At 41.4% G+C, this 27,895-nt stretch overlaps 1 protein-coding gene across 2 annotated transcripts; it reads right to left on the bottom strand.

The window, feature by feature from the left end:
* Positions 1-5,158: 5,158 nt before the first annotated feature.
* On the bottom strand, positions 5,159-24,947 carry ntn5 (netrin 5). Of its 2 annotated transcripts, XM_025008038.2 has the most exons (8): positions 24,799-24,947; positions 15,786-17,236; positions 14,270-14,458; positions 12,338-12,487; positions 9,015-9,065; positions 8,047-8,076; positions 7,507-7,587; positions 5,159-7,405 (listed from the first exon to the last, which is right to left on the bottom strand). In XM_025008038.2, the coding sequence occupies exons 2-8, from the start codon at positions 17,224-17,226 to the stop codon at positions 6,825-6,827; spliced, it is 2,523 nt and encodes an 840-aa protein (XP_024863806.1). In that variant the 5' UTR covers positions 17,227-17,236; positions 24,799-24,947; the 3' UTR covers positions 5,159-6,824. The 2 variants fall into 2 exon arrangements, with proteins under 2 accessions (XP_024863806.1, XP_017281735.1); XM_017426246.3 differs by lacking the exon at positions 8,047-8,076.
* Positions 24,948-27,895: the final 2,948 nt, after the last annotated feature.

Here is a 27,895-nt window from a genome sequence, read left to right on the forward strand (position 1 = left end):
AACCTACTGCATTCAGTTGTCGGAATAGGGACAACTTTTTAAAGTTGCATCATTGCATTATCATCAAACTACGGTTTCAAAATGGCTGTGAAGGCCTCTCCTTTTGATTGACATGTTTTTTGACCATCTGGGTTGATCTATGGCAGGGGTCTCCAATCCTGGTCCTTGAGGGCCACCATCCTGCATGTTTTCCTTGTTTCTCTGCTCCAACACCTGATTCAGTGGTTAAATCACCTCTTTATGTTCTGCAGAAGCCTGTTAATCACCCACTGATTCAAATCAGGTGTGTTGGAGCAGAGAAACAAAGAAAACATGCAGGATAGTGTCACTTGAGGACCAGAGTTGCCTACCCCTGATCTATGGTCTCTCCAGAATCAAAAATGTCCACCATGCGTCAAGGGGTGAAGCTCGCCCTCTATGGGCACTAGAGTGTCCGTTTGAGTTCCTAAAAAAGCATTAGTTGGTGCTAGCTAGCTGACACTAATAGCAGTTAACTACAATTTTAATTATATAATAAGGCAGGTTTTGGGTTGTTCTTTTTAACTCAACTTTTTAGTAGTTCTAACTCAGCAAATTAGTAATTTTAACCAGATTTTTTGGTAAAAAAAAACTTAATCTGGGTCAAACTGATCCTGTTGAGTTAAAACCACCCAGAGTTGGCACTGTCCAGATTTGACCCAGTTCTGGGTTACAAATTGGGTTGTCTTTTAACCCAGCAATTTTTAGTGTGTATTAACTTGCATTGCTAATAATAGTTGGCCTGGTTACTGAGCACAACAGACCGTAGTGTTTTTTTCTTTGACTTTCAACTGGACCCCAGTTAGGTTGTTTTGACACCATTCCCACATGTGAGTTCAGATTTTCGAGTTAAATGCAACACATGAATAAACGTCGGTCCTGTGTGACTGTAGCTGGGTAGCTCAAACGGTTCAGAGATGACTACAATGAACTCCTACAATCAAAACGTGAGGACTCAAAGTGATCACTGAGGCAGCTTTACAGTGGAAATGTTGTTATTTCCCTCCGTTTGGCCGTGACTTATAGAAAATGCAGGTGTGAACATGGCTGTAACACAGAGCAGCCATGTGTGTCTCCATGTGTGTGTCATGGCGGAGCTCTGCCATGGTTGATTAGTCCTAATCTATCCGGGAGTCGGGTTGCCGTGTCGGCGGCGTGTGTGTATGGAAGGCATGCAGGCTGCGGATCACAGGGCTTGACCCTCTGCCTCTCAGGTTAACAGAAGCCCCTACACGGGTAGTGAGACTTACTAAAACCTCTGAGCTCTTGGATGAAAGACAAGAATTTGGAGTGTGAGAGGAAGAGCAATCAACGTGCAAAATGTTGGGGTGACGGAATAAGAAATAAGGCAACTGAAAAAAGAGGACTATGTAAGTGTGTGTGTGTGTGTGTGTGTGTGTGTGTGTGTGTGTGTGTGTGTATGTTGGCTGCATATGTGGTTTGAAAAGACAATTTTAGGGTTAAAACATGAGTGTTATAGAACCAATGGATTCAGAAGTCCATTTTTGATGGTCTCTTAATTTGATAAGTTTAAAGTCTAATATTAAAAAACAAAACAGTTATTAGTTTATATATGACACATCTGAAACTAGTATTATCAATGAATTTTATTTTGTCAGTGATTTGATGCTTTTAGATGCTGCACCTTTAAGAAACATTGATGTCCTAAACCATCTGTGTTCATATTTGTGTGTGTGTGTGTGTGTGTGTGTGTTCTCGGTTTTTGTTAGCATTTTAGGACTTTTTTTGTTATGACCTACCTTATCAGGACCTCTAGCCCTTCTGGGGACCAAAGCCCGGTTCTAATATGGGGGAACCTCATTTTTGGGTTAAGAGTTAAGTTTAAATATGGGTTGGGGTGAGGCATGTACTCTGGGTTAGGCTACAGACATGAATGGAAGGCCAACACAGTGTCGTAATCGGGATAGAAATGTAAACTTAGTAGTGTTGACGCTTGCAGATGTGGTTTAAAAAGACAAATGTTAAGGTTATAAACCAGCGTTATAAAACTAATGGGTTCACATTTGACGGTCTCTTAATATGAGAATTTTAAAGCTTTATTTAATTTTTTTTTTTAAACTGTTATAACATCACATATTTATACAGAACTAGTATTATCTTTTGTTACATTCTTTGTCAGTGAATTTGTTTTGTTTTTTGTTTTTTCACCCTTTAGAAATGTTGGTGTCCTAAACAATCTGTGTTCATGTTTGTGTGTGCGTGTGTGTGTGTTCTGGTTTTGTTACATTTTAGGATCTTTTCTGGAATAATCACCTACATTTTAAGAACCAGTAGTCCTTATGGGGACCAAAGTCCAGTTGTAATGTAATGAAACATAATTTTTGGATTATAAGGTTAGGTTAAGGGAAAGATGTGAATTAAGATTAGGTTAGGGTTAAGCTACACAAATGACTGGAAATCAAGATGATATGTGTGTGTGTGTTTATAAGAAGTCTAGTTGAACTTTGGCTCTGGCTGCAGTCCAGGAGAAGCCACCTCTCGTAAAACTGGTCAGGCTGTAAATATAATACCTCACACACACTCACACACTGAAGAAGAAACAAACGGTTGGCTGCTCTGGTTCAGAGCTTTAGAAACAAACATGTTGGTTTCGACAAAACCACAGCCCTGTGAGCAAACCGCTGGCTTAAGCTGTCTGTTAGTGTCAGTGTAATGGTGTGTGTGCATGTGTGTGTGTTTGGGAAGTTTCAGGATCAAACTCTCATGTCGACATGTTCGAAGAGACAACCGCTAACAGGTGCTTCCTGCAGCAACGCAGCAGGTGCTTCCAACTTTCACACAGGCAGATCCTTTACCACCAAGACATGATTGTGCGTGTACTAACACACACTTTTATTCCCCCACCCCCACCCATATCTTATCCCCTCTGACACACTGGAGTTGGCTAAACTTAACTCCTGCAGCCGCTGCATGTTTGAGCTTCAGTTCAGTTGTATTTTATATTTAAATCCGTCTGAATCTCGATTAACAAATAAATATTCTCAATATTTTTGCTTTTATAACTAGAAACATAATTTGAAAGCACGCTGTAAGAACAAAACTGACATGCACCATGTTTTACAGATGTGATCTCTCACTGCTCAGGTCATTTGAAAAAAAAAAAAGTTCCATTTTTCTTTTTTTTTTTTGGCTCTTTTTTTGGGGGGGTAAATACTTCAAATAGTTCCTATCACTTTGCAAAAACTCCAGCATCCCTTTCAACAGCTGCTTGCAGTTAAAAGCTGCTCTGGGAGAAGTAAAAGTGAACCAATGTTAGAACCTCAAAACTAAACCAGTGAGCTGAAAAACACCAAAAACTGATCTGATTCAAACAGACAGTTTTTCTCTCTGACGCCCATCTCAGCACAAGCTCATCCTTTCAGTTTTATTTGTGTCTTTTTGCAATCTAAACAAATGTTTTTAAAGACTAATCTTATCAGAGCAGGTAGAAGTAGGATCACAGCAGTGTATATAAAATGCTTTTAGCCGCTCAGACATCTACGACACAAATCTCACTTTAGGATTTAGATACATTACCACAAATATATTGAACTCTTTCTAACTGAAATATTAAAATAAGGGGAAATTGCTGCAGGCCAACAGAATATAAAGGATGCAGCTGTGTAACACGTCATATTGAACTGATTTGAGTATAAACTTACAGCAAAGGCGCTTCAGGTGGCTTAAAGCTTGTTTCTACAACTTTGCTGGGAATCATCCAGAGGAGTTGAGGTAAAGAATCTACAAAACAGAGTTAAAGTAAATAAAATTTTTTCAAAGGAAAAATCTCAACAAGTACTAGATTACAATATGTACTAGAAGAAAAATAAATCACTATAAACATCAACATGCACGTTCAGAAAATGAGAATAAAAAGAAGAAGAAACATTACTCCATGAAAAATACAGGTTTGCTTTTCCAACATGTAGAGGTGGGTTATGATCGATAATTTATACATATCAGAGTCATTTGAAAAATGTGTATATTAGTGTCATTTACTTATTAATTATAGCTGATGTGTAAAATTTATAAATTTTTCCTTAAATACAGCGCAAACTCAAAATGTTGTATATCTGCCTACGGGACAGTTTTACTCTTTTTTTGTACTTTGGTTCATTTTATCCAAACTTATTTATTTATTTTTCAGATGTCACTCAAATGGGTCACAAGACACTAAAAAACTCTAATTAAAGTCTTGTGTCACGTTTAGCCAAAAAAAAGTCTGTTCAGAAACAATCAGGAATAATCTTTTAAAATAAAATTTTAACTTAAAAATGAAAAATGTGTTTTTTTATCAGTTTCAAGTCTATTTGTGGTTTAATATAAAACTAGTATTTTTTTTTAAATTAATATGTAAATGGAGGAAAATCATCAAGTTTAAATTGAAGTTTTTATCCCCGTAATTAGGAAGATCAGGGATTCTTATGGAGGTTTTATTTAATTCCCAAATTTGTGTTTGGGTGGAACCAAAACATTTTGATAATAAGAATAAAATAAAAAATAAAGTACAGGAGGGCACGAAGATTCATATAATTTAGGAAACTTCTTTTGTATCTTGATAAGAGAATTTCTATTTCATGAAATTTAAAATTCAATTAAAAAAAAAAGGCAAATCATTTATTTTCCAGTTTTGACATTTTAAATATTTCTGAATACATATATATATTTGAAGTAATCATACATTACGTTTATAATGCAAAAATTTTCTGTGAACTAATTTTAGGATATAATTTCTCCACTGGAAAAGATGTCTATTATTTCCCAGAAATGATGATTTATCTTTTCTGTGAAATCATTTTTTAAGATTTTGTAAAATTAAATACATTTCCATTTAAGTCAAACTATACCAGGTAATTGCCTTCTAACTTTTAAAGCAATTTATTCATTTTGTTTTATTTAAAAAATGTGCAGTAGGCTTTCAGTGACGCTTCAAAATCTTTGCCTTAGATTTAGGTAAATTTTGAAAATTATTTGTTGATTTTTAAAGTGTGTACGTGTGGGTTTTTATTATAGTTGCTCAAATCTGACTGAAAGCCCAGTAACACAAAACCAGACCAAACAAAAACCACAGAAAGCAGAACAGTATCAATATACGGACAGTTGTCAGTACTCCTAATGAGACGTTAAAAACACAAAGTTTAAACTCTGACATTTATTTGGCGGGAAAAAGAATCCTTGCAAAAACATGTAATTTTAAATTCCTTCTGAATCAAATATTTGATTTTAAAATATTAAACATTCAAACAGAAAAAAAATCAACCATTGCTGTGGACTAAGGGCCTAAATTAAACTTTGATGATATTATAACTGATGGTTTATAAGTCGATATGTGACACTTTAAAAAAGGTTTATTTTCTGCTTGTTTCTATGTAAATTCTTAAAACCTCATAATAGTATCAGGCATTACCTGAGCTGTAAGAAAACCCTGAAGCGATTAAAGTTTAAATTTAAGTCTTCTTGGGACCAAATGAGGAAAAAGAGTAGAAACCAGTAAAACTTAATTCAGAAAATATTTTACATTTTGTTAGAAAACAGAGAAGAGCCTAAGTTTTAGCAGGAACTGGACTCAGTGATGTGGTTGTTTATGAGCTGCCAGCTGTTGGTTCAGATGTTCGGACCTCATATCTCTAAAGATTGAAGCTTGAACCTCCACCCCCCCTCGCTGTCCTGTACGTCCAGTCCCGCTCCAGGCTCCGTCACTCAGCAAGTCTATTTTGCTCTTTTTTATTTTCAATCGCAGGCTTCAACGCGGCACCTCAGCCAATCGCCGGCGCAGGCGCTGCCAAAACAAAACGGCCGCTCGACAAATCGGAGCTCGTCCATCTGTCCCGATACGCCACGTCCCCCGAGCCGTGACGCCATATGTGCCAAATGGAAACAGAAGTCCCGACGACAGGTCAGACGGATGGTTCTGAAATCTGTATCTGGGCTCCTGAAGGGTTTTCTGAGGGTTCCCGTTAGTCAGTCTGGTCTCTGAGTCAGCTGTTCAATAGGGGATCAGATTGTAGATAAAGTCATTTTACAGAAATATTGTAATCTGAGTGCAAAACCCGAGTGTCCTCATCACTGACAGTACGGGTGGAACAATAGGGAAATACTGAAAACCGTCTAAAATCAGCATCGAAGGCAAACAGACTGGAGGTTTTAGAGTTTAACCAGCAATATTTAAAGGCGAGCAAAAACTTGTTACACTTTTATTTGGATTTCTTTTGCTTTTTTTGTTTACAAGTGGAATACAAAAGTCAAAAATGGAGGTTTGAATTCATTTAAACCAAAACCCCCTTACTTTTTATTTTATTTAATTTTTTCAATAAATGTGACAAAAAAAAACTTCCAATCGGGGTGAACCTGCGCAAATTGTTTATCATGCTGTTTTATTATTAAGCAAAATATTTCAATAAATATTGTGACAAAAATGCAGTATATTATTTTGAATTTTCATTTTCAAACTGGGTCTTTAGAAAAACAAATTGTAAAACTCAAACACTCGTATTTATTGGCTCCAATAATAGTGGTGTTCTTTTTTTTTTAAATCTGGTTTACGTGGAGCTCAGTGCATGATAATTCGTGTATAAAAACATATAAACCAGCAGCTGAAACCTCAAACAGATGTGTCTTTTTCTTCATGGGGGGTTAAGTCCTCTGTGTTCCTTCCAAATTAGACCAAAATCTAATATATATTTTATTTTTTCTTCAAAAATGTCTCACAAAAAGAGCTTTTTCCAGTCCTGAAACAAGGTACAAGTTGTCGTGAGTCTTTAAATGGGTTCTTTGTGTTGTGGTTGTAGATTTGAACAAATAAAATGTTATTCAGGACCGGGAGTTGAACACATCAGAACAGGAGCAGAAGAAGGAAGTGACGTCTGAGTGGATTTATTGTGAAGTGAAAGTTTCGGCGGCGGCGCTGACGTCTGAGTCTCTTCCACTTTCATTGGCTGTTTGTCGCCGCCGTGACGACTGGAGTCTTTCTCAGCCAGCAGGTGAGGCGGGATGTAACCCGACTGGGTCTTCGTGTGCTCCCTGCCTCGATGATGGTTGTTCGGGGACTTTTGAGGGCAGCGGCCCCTTTTGTCCTGCCCCCGGAAGCCCCTGAGTTTGGAGCTCCAGTGTTCCCGCCACTGGAGGGCCAGAGTGGAGCGGTCCGCCACCAGGCGACTCTCCTCGGGGCCCCAGCTCCGCTCGCCTTCCTCGGCGCCGATCAGGAGGAACGTCCGGCCCACGTGGAGGGCAGGGCAGCCGCAGCTGAGGTCAAGGTCCGGGACCCATAGGGACTGGGGGCCCCTACGGACGCGGGAGTTGGACCCTGTCCGGAAAACGGTTTGTATGGAGATGGAAAACTGCCACCAGGGACCCGAACGCTCCGTCCCTTTGACCTGCACCTTCAACACTGACAAAAAAACAAGAGTGAGGTTTGAAAATGATGAGATTTGGACCAAAACGGAGCACAACACTTATTATTAATAACAGAAATAAAAACTTCACACTAACCGTAATCCTTGAGACAATAGGTCTCCAAGTTCATCGTGACTTTAACCTGCGAGGGCTGGCAGTATGAGACACACTCCTCCGCTACATGAAAGAGGGAAGAATGTGGCTATCATTTCATAACACACATATCAGCACATGCATTTCCCCCTAATTACAATATGGCTTCTTCTGTTTGTCATCACAGTATCCTCTGACAAACACATGATCTCAGCTGCAGCAGGTGGGACATTCCTCCAGCTGCCACTAGGAGGGAGTGGTTAGCTACCGCTCCATTACTAAGTTAGAGCAGGGCTCGGTTAAACAATGCAGCAAAAAGCCATGAATCTAAATATTAAACATGTTGTGAGAACAACAGGGGAAACAAATGCTGAATCACTGAGTTTAAATCTCCTTAGTTTCTCATTTGACATTATCCCATCTTACAATTGCAGCAGAACTTAATTTCTTTGTGAAGCTGAATTTTACTCTTCTTAAAGTATTTAATGTATGATTTGTTTTATATATGCACCCCAAAAGAGTAAAGAATATGAATGGATCTACCTGTGGCATGACCAGAAAGATGACCGGAGCCTTTATTTGAACAATAACATAAGATTAGTCAACAAAATTTCTACACAATACCATCCTAATTAATGCACGTGTATAATATCTGTCAACTGAAATAGTTAAATTATCTAAAAATATAAACTTAAAACAACTGCTCAGGATATTTCTGTTTAGTTTAATACAGAGAGTGCCCTGTATTATGAGATAAACTCGTAAATATTAGATGCCGTCTGAAATTCATGACTTATAAGTTCTTATAATTATGAGATACTGAGTCAAAGTTACAAGATACTATCTCATAATAATGACATTGTATTTTTAGATACTATCTAATAATGACAAGATGGTTTGTCTTATTATTATAAGACGCTAAGTCATAACTATGACGGTAGGATGAGACACTAACTCGTAATTCTGAAATACTGTCATTACTATGAGATGGCAGCATGAGACACTATCTCATATTTATGACTTAGCATCTCATATTATAAGACACTAAGTCATAACTATATGATGGTAGTATATGACACTCATTTTTATAAAATAGTATTTCAGAATTATGACTTATCTCATTTTTTAGACAGCTACCTCATAATAACTCACAGGGTTATGAGATGCTAACTTTAAAATACTCAATAAATTACTCAATATATGCCATAAGTCATACAAGTGAGATGCTAAATTCTAATAATTGTACATTTAGGGAATTACTATAATGTGGTTATGTTATAATTAGACAGTTAAGATAGCTAAAATGAAGTTTATTTTACAGGTTTTAATTGGAAATAGACTCACGTGACCTTGAATGAAATAAATAGAGTAATAGTATTAGAGATTTTTAACACAGATACTTTGCAGTAATGCTAAAAGATTACTTTAATGATAACAACAAGGGTTATCTTAAACCCAAAAGACACCATAAGTTGACTGCAAAATTGTAAAAAGTTGGTACGTTTACTGACCGATGCTGTATTGAGGTTGGTACACTGGGGTCGGAGCGACTTCCTGAATTCCTGTGAGTAGAAGCAGACTTTCAAACAGGTGTCAGATGCACAGGGAAACCTTCAGGCTACCTACAGAGGCCGTCGGTTTGTTGCACTCGTGTGTTTTATAGGTGTTGTGTTTGAACACCTCTCAGTACGCAGGCATGTCCGCACAGAAGATAAGCAAATGTCACATAGGAGTGAGTGTGTGGTCCTTTTATGGTGTAGAAACACACCTTGTAAGGGTCGTTGAGCACCTACAGACGTAAACTTTACTTTTACTGATTTTAATAAGGTAAGACCGTACGAGACCATACTCCAACAATTGTACGGTTTTATCGCAAACATTAAACAGAGTCTTGTAAAAGTCGCTCCCTACATGTGAGCCTATGGGCCAGTAAAACGGGGAATCAAAATTAACAACTTGCTTAGGTGGACATATATTATCCAGGCCTCCTATAAAAGTTCCACCATATGAGCTAAGGCTTCGTCCTGCTCCTGTTTTCTTTGACCCAACCCAGGGCTGGTGATACCCAACACCCCCCAGGCTGACAGGCCCCCCTACATTTTCAAAGGCAGGGAGATGCTGTTTCTTTGTATGTACATGTATTTTCAGGAGAATATAATCAGTAATATGTAAAAGATCAAAATGAGGCAACTCAAGCGTGAGGGTCTTTGGTGAAATTGTGTAATCAGGCACATTACACTTTGTTTGCCTGAATCCTTGGCCTGTGAATTTGTCTGTTTTAAGAAACACAAAATTATCAAATCCTTAAAATTATAGCCAGCTTGTCCACCTGTTTGTGAACTTCATGAGTCATCTGAATGTTTGGGTCCATAATGGACCAAATCCAAGAGGTCCAGGTACAATGATGCCAAACCTGAACCAAGTCTGTCTGCCACCATAAATGGTTCCCCAAACTTAGGCTCAGTCAACATAAAAACCAGCCAAATCGAGCAATCTCTACAAGGTCATATCTTAATTGTAATGAGGTACAGCTGAACGTACCCAGGCTTTTTTTTATCTCTGTATTTTGATGGGCCGTTTATGTAAATGCTTTCGCCACAGAGTGAAGCAACCTGGGTATTTCAGCAATTTTATTAAAATGTCTGGCCAAATAGAAAAAATAAATACAGAAAAAACAGTTTATTTGGGGTCTTTAAGTTAACCTCTTTAGGAGTGAAGCTCTGCTTATGATAACGTTGTTTTTTTAGTACATCTGCGCTGATTTCGTTACGCTAGCAAGATGGATTAAATTGTAGATTAAGTTTTCGTCATAAGGCAGGATGTCTCTTTGCTTCATTTAGCTATATGTAATAAACATTTCTGTACATGTCGAAGTCATTATTTCTTTTTGCCACTAAGGTAATGTAAGTTAAAAAAAAACAGGTTTTAGCGAATGCTAACTGTGGCTAGCTCACAAGCTAGCTGCAGCTAGCTGCTCACTACTACTCTGTTTTCTCCTTCTTTAGCCGTTTGGTGGCTAAATTTAACTAATTATGTTTGCATAATGAACAAAGCAGTAAAACTAAATATGATTCTATAAACGGCCGTTCTAGTTGCAGATAAAATCGGACTTTATCTGAAGTCTTTTAGCTTTGCAGCAGGAGCTATGTTGGAGTTTAGCCCGGCTGCTGTGTTGCTTTTGGGCTGTTGGAGAGAAGAAGAGCCGAGGTGTTGGAGGTGGCGGCGGTGGTGGAGGTGGGGGGGTGGGGGGTAGACAGATGCTATACATAGCCTGTGATGGTCTGGCAGGGAAAACAAACAAGGTTTTCTTTCACTTGCTCCTTTCACTGCGAGAGTTATGAGTCTGAGCGCCGCCGTTGGGGGCGTTTTGAGGCGCGTAACAGGTGTCAAGCTGCCTACTTCTGGCTCCTGATATCACCTGATTGAGATTTACAAAGCAACACTGCCCGTGTAGTTGTCGGCACTCGTGCGATTTGTTGGGACTGTGCGTGCGGATTATCGCTTATGGCTGATTTTTTTTTGGGTGCCGGGGCAGGCAGAGATAGGAGGTGCAGCGATCCTTTTGATCTGACACTGATCTCTGATCAGCGTGAGATGAGGTTTCCTTGTATCGGTCAGCTCATGTTAACGCTGCTGTGGAAACCGTCTCTAGGGATGATGAAAAGGAGGCATGATGAATGACTGAGCTAAATTAGCCTGAAGAGCAGCGGGCCCTTTAATATCAAGCTACTAGTTGATAAAAGGCTTAAGGAGCTTCATACAAAAGGTTTAAACCAATCAGGCCATGGGCTAAAGAAGATGAAGGAAAAATTAGAGGTACCTTTGTCATACTGACAGCAAATCCAGAGGGGATTACGTCAAGCAAAATAATAAAAAAAGCAATTTGTTTTGATTAAGATCTGATTAATGGTATACAGCTGTTGTACAGCTTTGAAATAAAACATTCAAATTATACACCAAAACACGGTTTAATTGGGAACAGTGTGCTATGACTTTTGGTTGCACAACGTAGACTAAATTTGCCAAACAAAGTAATGGAGATTAATGGGATTATGGTGGAACAGATACGAAAACCCAGCCCTCTTTGGAGCTCTACAGCTCAAACATACTCCACAGTAGAAACTTCATTCAAAGTTTAAACAGGACACAGAAAGCTGGACTTTTCATGTCTCAGTTGACATTTTGATATCTTTTCTGGTTTTTACACAGTTACAGTTTAAGTTTTATGATTTTCCCACAGACAATTGATGACGTCTCACACTCTGACTACTGAATTGTCTTCAATTTTCAAATCCTTTGCAAACAAACTCTTCTTATGCCCCCAACTTTTTTTTAAGTACATATAGGCCACAAATTCTCCATCCAAACATAGGCCTTTTGTTTCTTTTTTTCACCCAGCGTCTCTCACTGCTATAGGACGTACCATTTTCTCTCATATCCAACCAGAATACAGAGACTGCACACCCAAGCTTCCATAGACTGATTATAATTTAGCTCAAAATACTCTCTTCAAAGCTGGAAAGGAAAGTCACATCTCCTACATGAAACACTGTCGACACATAAAAGAATCACGTGTGACGATCAAAGTCTTCTGCTGCTCGCAGCTCAAAGATTTTTGAGATTTGACTCACAGTTTTCACACAGCCAGCGCTCAGTCTGCCTCTCATTAACTTGGCAGTCAGGGAGCGACAAACACAGGTGTGCGGTTACCATGGCGGCCATAATGAGCCGCTGGCAGCGGCTTTAACAGGTTCTTCACAAGCTGACATTACGACCGAAAAAACACGTCCCTGACCCGATTTTAGAGCGGTCTCACTGGATGCGGTGAACTTACTGACGCACGGCCTCAGGGGGGAATTGCCCTGTTTGTATCCCGGGGCGCAGCGGTTACACCTGGGGCCAGTCACTCCGTCTCGGCACAGGCATTGACCCGATGTTTGGTTGCACCAGCGACCCACCGCCCCCAGGGGATGGCACTGACAGGCTGGGAAAGGAAAAACAACAAATCATTTGGCCTGATTGAAGAGTAATGGTTAAGACGAGTTTGAAGCCACACTGGGGGTTACCAGACAAACTAAACGAGATGATATAAAAAGATGGTTTGGATTTCTTTTTTCTTTTTTTAGTGGAGTTGTCATCAGCAGTCAGTATCCTACCTGCAGCAGGCAACAGTCTGATTTTAGGCCCCGCCTACCCTAACAATACATTAGCTCCTCCTGTCCACACATAAACGGAGATTTGGTTGTGGAAGACAAATATTTTTAAAAAAGGCTTTTTAAAGTAGAGATCATAGTATATATAAAATAAAAACACTTCATTTTTGTTGTATCCATGCAGACTTAAGGTTCATAGAAAGAATGTCGTAGCAGCAGTAAAAATTCCTAACAACAGAGAGGCTGAGGAGGACTGTTCACAAGCGAGCCGGGTTTAATCCTGAATGACAGCAGGCGTCAACATTTGTCCTTGAGTTAGACAAAGTATATCCCGCGCATGCCAGTGAATCTATTTTGCACCCGTCTCGATGGGTAAACGAAGACAAATTCCTCCACGAGGATAAGGAAAATAACAAATCACCGTGATGCGTCCTTATCGCCGCCTTGAGGCTTTAGAGGCGACGAACAACCTTCACCCAAATGAAGACGAATGCCGTGTCTGACCAGATTTATTTCCTGCCGTATGGGTTTGCATCGCAGCCGAATAATGACTGCTCGGATTTTTTTTACACAGTTTACACGGCGAAGCTTCTCACGAACCACTCACCATCCCGGGACGAGACTAAATGAGGGAAGACAGACGGAGAAAAGGAAACCACATTTCAGCAGCTCTGGTCACACTCGAATAATGTTTACACAGATCCTTTTAATGAGTCCAAACTGCCTGAGTGGAGAAAATGAAGACTAATACCGCCGCTTGTCTCTGAATGGTTTGCTCAGTGAAGCATAGCTTCAATTAGGGGAAGCGCAAATATGACACAACGCTCGCGTATTTCAACGGTTTCAAGCATAAAAAGTGACAAAATGTGGGGGGTCTTTTCTACTTAGCTCTGTCTTTCCACATCCCTGCACAGCCTCGCCGAGCCCGTTAACTTTGGCTGCATGAGGTCAAGTCCCCACATAAAGCATGCCAGAGTGTCAGGGTCGCCTGTGACCAGTCAAAGGTCAGGGGTCGTGGCAGATGCCGAACGGTGGTAACGATACAGGTGGCAGCTCAGCGGGCGTGTTTGTGTGTGTCCAGACAGGAATAGTTGTTCATTGCCACAATGTCAAAGGCCCGTCATGCCAGAGCTTTAGACCAAGATCATCTTATCTTAAAAAACGATGGAGTTTTCACCTTTCTGGTCAAATCTTGGAAACAACGTTAGGAGCGATCGCGCGCTGTGATGCGTGATTTTCTGCGATCTGTTTGCACTCGGACCGTGTGGTGGAGGTGGCTCTGAGCTGCTGCCACACCAAGTTTTAGCTCAATATCCATAAATTAATTCATTATATATTTTTCCTAACACGACAGAGAAGTGAACACACAGGCAATTACATTATCACCAGCCTTTCAGCGCAATACGAGAATAAAGACTTCTGTGTGTTCAGACAGAGACCAGGTGGGCCCTTAAACAACAGCAGAAGCACAGTCTGATGTAAACACGGTCAAAGGATTAGATTTTTTCTGTTTTTTCAAAAATGCACAATGAGTCAAAGCCTCGATTCAACATTTCTTCCCTACTGCCAGCATCACACACAAAGCAAACACACACACATGCATATGGACTGACGCTGGCAGGCCTTGCGGTGGGTGAGCGGCTTGCTGTGGTCGCGGGTGTATCCGTTCTGGCAGTACTGGCAGTGGCGCCCGGCCGTGTGATGGCGACACTTCAGGCACACGCCTCCACTTCGCCGACCCGACTGCTGAAACACCTCCATGCTGAAGCGGCATTTGTTCGAGTGGCCGTTACACTCACAGGCTGGAAACAGGAAACGAAAGCAGTCAAGAACCAGGGAGGAAATAATTGTTTATTTAATTATTATTAATTCTTGCAGATAAGTTGTTTGATAAAACTCCAGCAGGCGATCGTGTTGGTGCCTCTGTGTGTGTGTGTATTTGTTTGTCTGTTAACCTTCAGAAAGTAACCGTCGGATTTAAATCTAAAGCTGATTAATATTTGAAGCCAACTCAATTCAGCATGGCCACTGCAGCCAGCTGACAGCTTTACAAATATTGAACTAAATTTGAAGCTGAGAGTCATCTCCAACACATACTCCAAGCTGTAAAACATATCATAATATCTTTATTTATTAAAAGAATGATAGGCAATTTGCACTTCTTCCAGGAATTCTAGTTTCATTATCATCTGGTAACCCTCAAAAATCCTCCATCAGTCATAATCAGTGTTAACATTAAAAAAATGTTGGAGTTTTGCAGCCTTGAAATAAGGTATAGGAACTGTTCATTAATCTTGTGACCGCTAAACTAAATAAATAAAAGACTGACTGTGGGGCAAGAAGTTGTTCAACATGACGTCTTAAACTTTATAGCGATTCATGCAGATGCTATTTTATGAACCTTTACGCTTCTGTCTGTTTTGCATTCCAAAATTATTCTGGTAGAAAGATTATAATATTCCTGCTAAACCTGCCCCAGGCTGCACCGGAAGTGCAACAGCTAGCTGCTGCTTCTGTTCGTGCTTGCAAATAACCATAGATTTCTCTGTAAATAATCATGTAATGTATATTTGACGGCAATGTAATGGACTATAAATTAAGGTTTTAAGAGTCGCTCTACAGTTTTGGAGATTGGAGTTGTTTTAAAATGGCAGCAATCTTCTTCAGTCTTGTTCCCGCTCAGACTAGCTGTTAGCTCATCAATACAATCATAAATGAGCTTTAATTCTTTGAATTGATTAATTAATTGTTCAGAATATTTCCACAGAACCCCACTTCAAAAAAATCTAAACCATCAAATGTTCTCGAAAATGGACAAATGTAAAGCCCTTTGTAAAATTCCTTAATATTTATCCAGAAGTAAAAGTGAAAAGTTTAGTGTTTGTTCTCCTAATACAATAGAAATTTTTCATTTAGAACAATTTAAGCACAATTTTAAATCAATAACTAAAATTCCAAACACAGAGAACAACTGATGATAAACTGAACACCTAAACATGTTTTATAGGTATTTTTATAGTTATCTAAGAAATAAATACCCCCAACTGACTTTTCTATTTTGTTTAATCTCATGTGACGTTTAAAAAAAAACGATTTAATTCATTCGCTTCAACTGATTCTCGGACTCACCAACACATGGGTTTGGGTGGGTGGGCGTGGCTCGGTGCCACGGTCTGTCGAAATGGAAATCCTCACAGACGTCACAGTCCGGCCCCGCTGTGTGATGCTCGCACATGCACACTGCGCGGCCCGCGTCGTCGCGGCGACACCTGGAGGCGTGTCCGTTACACTTACACCTGCCTCCGACCTGCAGGTCGGACACGGCGACTGGAGCTCGGACGGGAAAAACGAAAGCAGACGGCTGCGCCACCTGCAGGTTCCCAACACTTTGTCGTGCGTTGACGTTGTTGTTCCTCCTCTTCCTCAGTTCCCGCCCTTTGTTGCTCCTGCTCCGCCCTTCAACTGTCCAATTACAGTCTCCGTTTGGGCAAGGGGCCCAATAACTGTTTTCCTTGTTGCGACCACGCCCTCTGCTTTTCCCGCCTTTTTTTGACAAAGCAACTAAGTCCATGCCGAAACTTCCCTCCTCTTCCTTACTGGTCACATTGTGTCCATCTTCATCTTGACTGGACCCTTTTCGGTGGTTCTTTCGACGCTGCTTGTCCACCCGCTCCACCTTTATCTCACTGTCAAAAAACGCCAGTGTGTTATCTCTGTTTAGTTTGTCCACTCGATCTCCAGCGTGGCCTTTTATCTCTGAGCCCCACTTCAGGAACCCGGTTCCTCTGGCATCATGGGGACCATCAAGCCAATGGGCGTCCTTCATTTTATCGAAGCTTCCCACGTCATTGGACACTTGATGGAAGATCACTCGAATGTCCGTGGCTGTTACCCAATCCTGGAGGGTCGGGCTGTAGTCAAAGTCCGGAGAAGACGGCCGTCCATCCAGAGCGGAGAAGGCGAGCACCATGCCGCCCCGTTGCCTCTGCAGAGGTCTGGGGTCTGAGCAGAGGGGCTCCGTCTCTTGGTGTCTTATTTGGGCGATGGTCCGAGGGGGCTGCCCGAAGTTCCCGAGGCAGTCACTGGAGTAGTGCTGCATCGGCCTCCAGGTTCGCCCGTAATCCATCGATTTGAGGATAGAGATGGAGATCGGATCCGTTGGCTCCCCTTGGCTGCAGAACTGCAAACTTATGTAGGTGATCTCAAAGCGGCGGCCCAGCGGTAGGGTGAGGACCCAGTCTCCCCTGTCAGCACCCGCATGAGCCCTCCAGCAGGTAAGATTGTGAGGGTTATTCAGGTCTGTCAGGGTGGTGATGTTACCCTCAGAATCAGGCCCACGTAGCGAGTGGCTGGCATTGACCGGGACTCCATAGGCGGCGTTGATGAACTCCGACAGGCAGTGCCGAGGACGGCCACCCGGGTGGTAGCAGGGTTCATGAGGTGAAGTCCAACTCAGCGGGGGGTGGGAGAACGACGAGGAGATGAGCGACGGAGGGAGGAGGAGGAGGTGGAGGAGGAAAACAGGAATGAGAGAGGTGGAGGGGGGGAGGGAGAAGGGCAGGAACATCATGTCATCGAGCCTGAAAGAAAGGAACGGGAGAATTTCTTTTAAGAAAAATTTATGGGCGTGATAAAAGAAAAAAAAAAAACTGATTGATTTATAAGATGCTCATTTGTAGGAGATCCAAGATAGACCACCTGTGCCTGTATTGAAAACACATGATATCATCGGACCGTGTCTCTTCACCGGCTTTCTGTCGTATGCCAGTAAAGAGCTCATCTCATAAAAATGTAATCTCAATTCTCTCCACAGCATCGGACGCTGATCTGAACCCGTAATCTCAACAACCTTCAGGGACATAGCCATCTTAAAACGCCCCTCAAACTCAAAAATAGTGGAAGAGCCGGGGTGAAGAGGGGCACACACCCAGAAGGTCTGTCTAAAATGACAAAAAACACGCCTGACAGCTGGAGCTAAACCCCGCGCTGGCCCACATCCATCACATTTATTGCTCTCGTTTCCAATTGTTTCACCCTTGCTTGGTGCAGGAGGCCCGAGCAGCGGGTCTTGTCCCGGTGCAGAATGCAGGACATGAGAAAGGAGAGACAGGAGGGAGGAAGAGGAGTCAGAGATTAGTTTTTAGGATGGTTGGAAATGATTTATGGGCTGAAATGTGTGTTCGACTCGAGCCCTGCTTTGCTGCTTCCGTAGTGAAGACAAACACAGACTTGTGTCTCTCCGGAGTGTGAACAAATCCCTTTCTATCTCTTACAACTGGTGATAACTGTAAATTATTTTTTTCTGTCAAGATCGAATGGTAGTGAACAGTCATGTTGCCGAACGGAACAATGCATCTTCTTTCTCGAAAATATGTGATTTATTATATTTTGAAGCCATCGCTCAAAATAACTGCACCACACTTACTGACAACTAACTCTTTTGCCTGTTTTTTATTTATTTATTTATTTTTTTGTAGTGGATTTGAAGTGAAATTCTGCTTCGCTTCTGGGAAACTCTATTTTCCCACAAACCCCTCATACCAGTCAAACACGGTGGTGGAGGGGTGATGACTTGGAGGACCTGGGCTCCTCGCAGTCACCGAGTCCATCATGAACTCCTCTGTGGACCAATTCTTCCTCGAGTCAAACGTGAGGACATCCGTCCGCCGCCTGAAGCGTGGACCGAACTGGGTCCTGAAACAGGACAGTGATCCACAAACGCAGCAGCTGATCTACAACAGAATGACTGAAAAACAAAAGAATGAAGGTGCTGCAATGGTCCAGAAGAAGTCCAGGACCTCAGCCTGATTTAAATGCTGTGTTGGGACCTTAAGGTGTTATCTCCATGAGCTGTGACTGCTGGAGACTAGTCGACGAGTTAAAAATGTCAAAAAAACAGGTGAATTTTCCCTTGTAGTTTCACTGATTTGTAAGTGTTCCCAATTAAATGATCAGTGAGCCGTTTTGAGTGGCCAGTTTTTTAAAATTCACATCTTATTTTTTTTGTTGTAAAACCGTATTTTAGGTCGTTGACATTATCGTGTCACCCACCTCCACCCACATTTATGACTCAATCTACTGGAGTACACTTTTGAAATGACGATTGGTAGATTTTGATCATTTTTTTCCCAATGATTATTATGTATCATCAGTGTGGTTTTTAGACCTGGGTGTTAGTCTTGGAGAGGAAAGATCCCGCTCTAGCGCACTTGAGACAGGTTTGAGATGACTCTGCAACTATTCTGAGAGAGAATTTGTCCCACGCGTTATTTAAACGTGTTCAAAACTCGAGTGTCAAGACTATAAGCCTCTAGAAAATTGAGAACCTTTTCCGAATGTTGTTCGCCTACTAGGCTTTAAGAGAGCTGTGCAAACGCCTGCAAACCACAACGAACTGGAACAATGTTGTAAAGAAGAGTGCGGCAAAATCCCTCCTCAACCATGTGGGAGACTGATAAAGCCATACTGGGAACATCTACTTCAAGTTATTGCTGCTACAGGTGAATCTACAAGCTGTCAAACAGTCGGATTGACTTATTTTCACACAGTTTTTTCATTTTGGCTTCGTTTTTGTTTATAAAATGAAGACATGATGGAATCTGTTGTGTGTTTTGGTACACTTGAGATTAGATTAGGATAATTTTAGAACCTGGTAAAGACCAGACTGTTTTATTACGTCCTGAAAAGCCTAGACATGAAAGATGGTGGACTTTCTTGTTCCCATGAGTGTACATGAAAAGCCTGTAAATATTTCATCAATAACGGACTCCTTTCCCCCTGCGTCTCCGTCTCCATTCATCACCTGCCCCCTTCATTCTCTTCGGAGAATATTCTTAACTGCTGTGAGATTGATGATGTCCTAACAAGCGTTTGACACTGACAGCGAAGTCAGCAGGGCAGCATAAACCAAGCTCGTAGGAGAGGACGGGGGCTTTCGAGCCTCACCGGCCTCGTCATTCCACTCAATTAGCCGTCGGTCGAAACATGAAGCCTTCCTCGGGGACCACACGGCTCCGAGGGGGGCCCGCACGCAGGCCCCGGCGCTCCGAGGGGCTTCCTCGGACAAAACCTCCCCGCTCCTGACCCCGCAAAGGCAACAGAAAACGCTAAAACCGGGGCGGCTTCGTTTTTTTTTTTATGTTGCCACAGGAAACGCAGCGAGCGCCGCGATGAGTGGTCCGACTGCGACCCCGGTTCTCCCGAGCCACATTCCTGGAGTCCAGAATGCCTCGGCCAGCCATTCCTGGCATGTCTCGACATGCCCCTCGGGAACCTGAAGGCACCGATAAGAAGCAGGACTTATAAATTGTTGGGTGATTAATTAGCTCTCTGGTTTCATTCGGTGTCCGTATCCTGCTGGTATAAAAAAAAAGAAAAAAGAAAAAGGGGAAGACGGCGTGAAGGGGATTAAAAGCAGGGAAGATGTCAGTAAAGGATACGGGGAAAGCCGCGGATGGTTGAGATCACGCTAAAGAATTTATCCCGGACAGGGAATTTGGAGCGGGTGGAGGCAGGTGGAGGTTCAGCATCGGAGGGGAAACGGGGGGGGGGGTTGTTTAACATTCCCATGACACACACTCGCCCTTGTCTTCGTCACATTACACGAGTAATTAAACATTGGTCCATTACAAGCGCTGTGATAAATGGATGCTCATAAGAGGAGCCTCCCGGGGGTCTTAATGCACCCCTCAAGACCAGATCTGGACTCGCTCTTCCTCCGAAAACAGATCATCCGTCTGGCACCACCAGCCCGAACCAGCAGATACGGTTTTTTAACAGGTTTTCTTAAGTACTTCACATAAATTCACACAACGAATTGGGACGAAATCTGGCACATATTTTCCTAAACTAAAGCGTAAAGTGCTAAAATAACCCTCTAAGATGTAATAATGCTCTTATTTATGAAACTCTACGTGAAGCTGAGGTATATTAAACAACTTGGCAGCGATGTGTCTTAAACGCTCAAAAAGTGGTTCGGTGAGATCAACTGCGTCTCCGGCAGTTGATCTTTAGAGGCAGCTATGCTTGGCCGGCAGGAGGCTGGAAAAATACTTGCTGACAACCTGAGGGCATGTTTACGGCCCCGCTCGAAAACAGAGCGACGCTCCAGTTCGTGCTCTGCAGGCACCCCTAGTTTATTATTATTTTAATGCTTTTTTTTTTTTCATTAAGCTGCAATTTGTGCAAAAACACGGTTTATTGTATCTGTGGTAAAAATGTGTTTTGTTCTATTTTTTCTGGTCTCGTGAATAAAGCTAAATTGACATGATGCTTTTTTTTAAAATTATACATCAATAAACAAAACAGATGACTAGAAATCCAGAGCATTGTTTGTAAGAAGAAAATGTGATCTTTTAAAGGCATAAAAATTACCTTATGCTTTTTTGTTTTTACTGATTGCTTTTTTTTCTCTTCTTTTTTGTTAGTTCATCCACATTTTCTTTTTGGTGCCTTGTTTTTTTCTTGCATGATGAATAAAATCTGTTTCAAATGAAACACAGAATGTTCCAACATCAGCCTTTAAATGATCTTTTTTTTCCCCACCCTTTAGCATCGTTTCTTCTAACAGACCGAGGATCTGACATTAATTTGACGTTATCTGACATGGATGTGCGGCGCTCTCTGTTTTCACCTGCTGAGCCGCTCTGCCCTGTTCACACTTCGAAGCCGTCGGCCTGGTTTCAGTCAGGCGGTTCTGCTCAGCAGATGAGCTGGATTTGGCCCGTCTCGCACAGTTTAACATTCCTCGTCACGGCCCTGTCCGCTTGCAGAAGCAGAAACTAGGCCCGCTCTACGCGTCTCTGGTTTTAAACAACTCTTTTTTTTTCATAGTTTATTTAAAATAATGTCAATATAATTAATCAACAAAAAAATACCCATACCTTGCTAATAGATGGCAAAAATGTCCGCAAAAAAGACAAAACAAAAACATTCTCCGTATGTTTTTGAATGAATCTCTTTTTCTTTGTTCACGCTTGTTTTAAATCCGTCCAAAAATTCTATCAAAAACACTGAAGTACCCACACATCACCACTAGGTGGCGAGAACGTCCACATTAACAACATATCAGACCACAGAGAAAGAACACGCTTAGCTTCATCCTTCCACAACTTGTTTATTTTTTTTCTTTGATGCCGTTTACCGTTTAACAACCAGTTCTGCACACAATCAAAGTTTTACAGCAAAGGGATCAGGATAAAATGCAACAGGCCAAGAAAAAAATAAACAAGAAAAAACTGCTTCATATTAGTTTTTTCTTGACCACTTTGTGCTCAAGAAAAGCTTTGTATCTCCAGTCCACATGGACCCACCAAAAACAAAATAAAATTAAATATTTCAATCTTTATTTTAGAAGAAATCAAGCAAAACATCATCATTTCTTAATGTCTCCACATCTCAATACCAGATTCTTCAAATATGCCATTTTGTTTTTAAATCTCGGAAAGCATTCTTTGAATGTCTGTTTGCATGTGAGGCAGAAATGCAGCAGAAAATTTTTTAAAAACATCCGGAGCAGCTCAGACAAAGTCTTTGCTCGGCCAAATGCTGTGGAAGATTTTCAGTCATCCAGGACACGGTAAATCCCAAAAAAAGTTCAAACTCCTCTCACTGCTTTGTGAACTGAGAAAGCTCCTCGGATGAGAAGCCAAACGTCTTCAGCTACAGAAAAGAAGTCGAGTTGTTTTTGTTTTTAACATTTTTTTTTGGATTTGCTTGGCTGAAGATTTTCTCAAAACAGCTGAAATGTTTTGTTGTTTTTTACACTGGTTTACATTTTCCTTTAAACTATTAACCAGCTTAACACACAACTGAAATCTAATGGGAACAGAATCAGAATAAAACAAGACAAAGAAAAAAAAAAAAAAAAACCATAATCAGGCAACCTTTAGGGCTGCATATTTTATGACAGTCTATGTAGTTAAAAAAAAAGATCCTTTTCTTAACGACTCCACGTGGATCCACCGGAGGTGGAATTATTTCAAAAACCTCTAATCAAGTTTTAAATCAGTTTTCTCTCAACAAAGAACACCTTTTGTGTATGAACCCAAACCGCAGCAGAAGATCCCAGCTTTTTTATTTTGTTTTCTTTAAATCTCAGTGCAGGTGGGGCCTCGGGCTGTCCCGACACTTTGCTTTCGACGTTTATCAGATTCATTTGTGTACGTAAACACAGGGCTGTGCCGTGGTTTAACGAGCCGGATGAAGTTCCCAGGGTTCTCCGTTGCAGCTTTGCTCGAACACGGAGCCTTTAAATAAATATGATCAATTACATCAGCGCGCTCTCTCTTCCAGCTGAGGAGGTCTGAAGCTGCACCTGTTGGCACATGTCACCGAGCTGACACCTTTTGTTAATTTGCAATTGTTCTCAGCTCTGTCAGAAATACAACCCTGGACTCTGGGGAGGGAAGCGGGAGACCGTACCGGCCGTGCCTTCGCTGCTGTATTCCCAAAGTGAATTCCTGCCCATTCGGCCGGACACCAAGCAGGGCCTTTTTTTATAGTTGTTGTTGTTGTTTTTCCATACGGAGCAGATTCCAGGGGCTCTGTTTAAGGTTTAGTGGGGGGGGGGGCAGCGACAGACGCCACAGGAGGGATTGTCCCGGTTCGTATCTTTAGCTGCAGGACTCGTGTACCTCCACGAGGTCTCACTGCCTCGGCGTTGACCCACGCCGGACCCTCGCTTGCTTCGATATTTGAACCAAATAACACATGTTGATAGCTGATATTTAAAAGCCAGTTTCTCTCACCCCCATAGCCCCCCCCCCCTTCTTTTTTACAGCCTCATACGAGTTGGCGAGAGGCTCCGCCGGTCTCCAGCTTCTCGTGATGATGTTGAAAAACAGATGGAGATGAAATCACTGCGATTCCACGTCGCGGCCGAGCCAAAGACAACTGCTGGCACGACGATAAAAAACAAAATAAATTAAAAAAAAAAAAAGTTTTTCTTGTTTTGGTTTTTAAAGAGATCTCTGCTGGTAATTGAGCGAATGAAAGCCACATGACGGCAGGTTGATAATCAGAAGCAGAGAGGCTGCAGGGTTCTCATGAGCAGCAGGCTGAACAGAGTCTCGTCGGCCAGCTCGCGAGCGAAAAATACGTTTTTGACAAATGCCATAAAGCATAAAGTAAAAAAACAAAACAAGGCTTTTAAAGTTTACATCTCCGCACCTGTAAGACTGTAAATTGGGCATATTTTTCCCCTCGGAGGGATTTTAATGGAATAAAAACATCTCGAAAAGCAAAAAAAAAAAAGAAAAAAGGACAGCCTAGAGTCACATCTGCTGAAGCTGCCTACAACCTGAAGCCTGATGCGGTTCATTAAACCCAAATGTTTATCATATTTAGCTTGGATTACTTTGGCAGCAGCCGAGAGTCGAGTTTTCCAGCGTAATTGCTTCAGTTTCTGCAGTTAATTGCGCTCGTTGAGGAGAAAATTGGCCGCAGTCAATTATCTTTGTCTCAGGGAGGAACAATAATATTTACTCAGAGAGGCTATCAGGCTGATCAAACAGCTTCACTCAGATGGTTTCGGCTGATAATCCAGGCTTGTGTGCACATTTATGCTGGAAGTTTGTTTATTTTATGTTTATGCATGTGCTGTGATTATATTTTCGTTTGAACCTGCAGATGAAGGATGTAATTAAGGACGAGGAATACAGGAAATGATGACATGAAGGCTTTCTTTTTTTTTTAATTTATAGAAATAAAAAGTTTGGATTCCACATTTTTGTGGGAAAGCACTAAAAAGGTCAGAATAAACTTCATTAGATCTATTTTAGATCAGTTATTCTATCTATTAACTGTGTAGATTTTTATTTTAGGATTTCAGAGAGATTTGTTTGAAAAAGTGATTCTGAAAAGGGACTTTTAAAACATTAAATTGAAGCAGAATGAGCAAAATTAAGCATCTCAGTTTGTTCAATAACCTGAAATTTTAAAAATCACTATATTAGTTCAAAATTTCACCCAAACTCCTGACTTTTACAATAATTTCCCCTAATTTCCCACCAGATTTTGGCTCCTCAACACAACTTCAGCAGAGATTTTTAAAAAATAAAAACTTCCCAAAGAACTGATTTCAGAAGAAACAGCAGTAATAAAAAAAACAAAAAACAAACACAAAATGGTTGCGGGAGCTCACCATGTGCGTCCCTGCAGCTGATTGTCCCTCTGCTCCCGCGGCGCGTCCTGACCATGGAGAGGAGCGCAGCGAGTGTCCAAACAGGCAGCTCAGCAGAAGGGAGGGACTGGGCCACAGGCCGGGTAGTGAGGAAGAGGAGGAGGAGGAGGGATCAGCTGGGAGGTGCTCCTCCTGACAGGGACTGGGCCAAGAGGCGCTCCTCAGCCTGGCTCAGAACCCATAAATCAAGCTGACACTAATGGAGATCAAACCCAACGCGGGCCCCCGCAGGATGTTGATTTCAGGATTATCTTCTCTGAATATGAACTGTGTGAAATAACAAGACTCCTTTCATTCAATAATAATAATAATAAAAAAAGGGCTCTTTTGTGTTGCGTTTATGTCAGGTGTCAGCTGCAGAATGTAATGTAATTAATTCAAGCAGACGATAAAACACAAGTGGTTGCTGCCTGGCAAAAGATCAAGAAGCGAACCGTAAGCTACCCTTTCTTGGACCATTATCTCCCAGAGATCTCTGTTGATCAGGCAGAGCTCAAAGTGTATGTTTGGGATGACTCTCAGCGACTACCACACCGAATTTTACCTCCGTGTCTGTAGAACCGACTGACTTATGGCCATGTTCGTGCTCTCTAAGGTCGATTAGCTGCAACAGCCATCTTTGGTGAGGCTGACTCACTGACTGGTTGTAGACGAACACCCAGCGGGCGTTTTCTGAGAGTTTCAGTAAAATCAGTCCAGCGGTTCAGGAGATATTTTGCTAACAGACAGACGGGGTTGACTCCAAAGTTTGAAGGGAAATCCACACTCTGAGGATGACTCTCAGCTACTACCACCAAATATTCGCTCAGCGTCTGTAAAACTTGACTGAGAGGGAGCCGGGCTCGTGTTTGCCGAGGTTGGTAAGCGGTGGCGGCCATCTTGAGCTAGGTTAACTCTGAAAGTTATCAGTTGTAGAGTTTTATTAAAATCTTTCCAGCGGTTGATGAAATATTTTGCTGACACACACACACATGCGGTGCCTGATAACAGTTGGAGTCCCTGCCTGAAGCCGGGGCTGATGGGAGTTTTCTGGAGCGGCTAGCCGGGCGACAATGCTAACGCTAGCTAGCTGGCTAAAACACGGAACACAAGAAGTGGGAAAAAACTCCTTTTTTTTCTGTTGTTTTTGTTTTATTTCTGTCTTTTATAACAACGCCATGTTTTTTGTTTGCATCTCAGCTTTCTTTAAAAAAAAAAAAACATAATTTTTTGCTGCTTTTAATGTGAAGAGGCTCTAACAGGCTCTGGTGTTCACATCATTCAGTAAAGGTTTCCTGCAGATGATTTAGATCCATTTTAAAAAAAAACAAACAAAAAAAAAACAACCCTAACAAGCTCCTTCCTGCAGATTTCCCATTTGCCTTTTTGTGTTTTAGTGATGCATTTAGTGGATTTTTCTATAAATCTGTGTTAATATTTTATAAAGGATTAGATAATGACAAAAAAACAAAAACAACCTTTCATTTCATATTTGGGCAGGAAAAAAAAAACAGCAGATATTTACTGTTTGTTTGTTTTTATGTGTGTGTGTGTGTGTGCGTGCAGAAATACATCTAAAGAGAAATCCCCTCTGCAAATAAACTTGGTTTTGTTTAACTTTAAGGACTTTTTGTCTGTTTCTCTGGAAAGTTTTATTCTTAGAACCACATTTTTTATGAAAAAATGTGGTTTATGTGGACTGGTATGACCTTTAGATACAGTTATCAGATCAACAAACAAAAACAGACAAAATATCTGTACTTTTAAAATTTGGTAACTGTGTTTAAAGCTGTTAAATTAAAAAAAAACAACAACATTCTTCTACAGCCATCCAGCACATAGTTTTACTTATTATCTTGATTATTAAGTTGTCTAAACTTGGCACGAGAGGCGTTATTTTAGATGAGGCAGAAGAGAAGTTTCTGCTGACACAGACGTCAACATCGTGAACACTTTTCTTCAAACTCTACGTTTCGCTGACATGTCTGCTGATGATTTTCCAGCTTTATATTTTAGTTTTGGTTTGTGAACGCCAAAAACAAACAAACAAAAAAAAAACCTTATAAACAGATTGATCTTTATATAAAAAGTCTCATTTTTCCAGCGCTGGCAGATTTATCCCTTATCAAAGCAAGCCAAGAAGAAGAAAAATAAAAGAAACAAACCAAAACCTTAAGACTGGCCTCGACGTTTCATAGCTTGTTATGTAATTTGATTTTACACCGAGCACATCCTCTGCCCTCGGGTTTGTTACCGGATTCAGGGAAACGCAGGAAGCTGCAGTCTTACAGGAAAATAAAAAAAACAACAAAAAAAACAAACATCTCAGTCAGTTTAAAACAGAAAAAAAAAAAGAAATTGTTGAAGCTAATTGGCTCAGGATGGTTGTCAGATGTGAAGCAAAACTGATACAGATGGAAATCCAAGAAGGAGAATCGAGGCTGATGGGGGAGGAGGGAGGGAAGACGCTTGATTGGAGAGGAGGAAACTTTCCCAGAGAAAGGACATAAAACTGATTGATGGCTTCCCTGGAGGAATGTTTCCCCAGGTGTGTGTGTCTGCCCTTGGATGCGGGACAAGTGCAATAAAGCGAAATTGAGGGGCGAAACGGCACGTTTTGAGCGTCGATAATGCACTCTGGCGGACGCCGGGGACTTCAGACGGCTGCGGCGGAGGCCAATTGGTGCCGTTTAATAAAGGGAATTAAGGAACGCAAATTGATAACAGGAGTCATCCCTGAAAGTGACATCAGGAGCTGTTCAGCAGTTTAATCAGGCTCTCTGACAGATGCGCCGTGCTGCCAAAGCTTACGCCCCGCGGCAGAAAGGTGCTAAGGAACCCAAGTCATAATAAACCGAGTGGCAGCGAAGTGTAGTCATAAAAGTCAACAATAAATCACCGGCTTTCGCAATACCTGGCATGGGAAGGGTTCGATAGATTAGATCTGCCTAAATATCCAAAATGTGACGGCACCGAGGCTCTGCGGTGTGTGCTGATAATGAGGGTGTGAAGGTGGAGCAGAAATGTGTGCGTCTCATCGTCTCTCCGCTTTAATCTCCTTGTTGTGTGTGTGTGTGTG

The sequence above is a fragment of the Kryptolebias marmoratus genome, linkage group LG7, assembly GCF_001649575.2.
Source record: "Kryptolebias marmoratus isolate JLee-2015 linkage group LG7, ASM164957v2, whole genome shotgun sequence".
NCBI lineage: Eukaryota > Metazoa > Chordata > Actinopteri > Cyprinodontiformes > Rivulidae > Kryptolebias > Kryptolebias marmoratus.

Bases quoted from the DNA above. Each gene is read 5' to 3' on its own strand.
- ntn5 (XM_025008038.2), bottom strand. From the start codon at position 17,226: ATGATGTTCCTGCCCTTCTCCCTCCCCCCCTCCACCTCTCTCATTCCT. The intron at 9,066-12,337 runs GTAAGTTCACCG...TTCTACTCACAG, and splicing joins CCCCCTGAGGCCGTGCGTCA to GAATTCAGGAAGTCGCTCCG. The intron at 8,077-9,014 runs GTCAGTAAACGT...GTTCAAATAAAG, and splicing joins CCAACCTCAATACAGCATCG to GCTCCGGTCATCTTTCTGGT.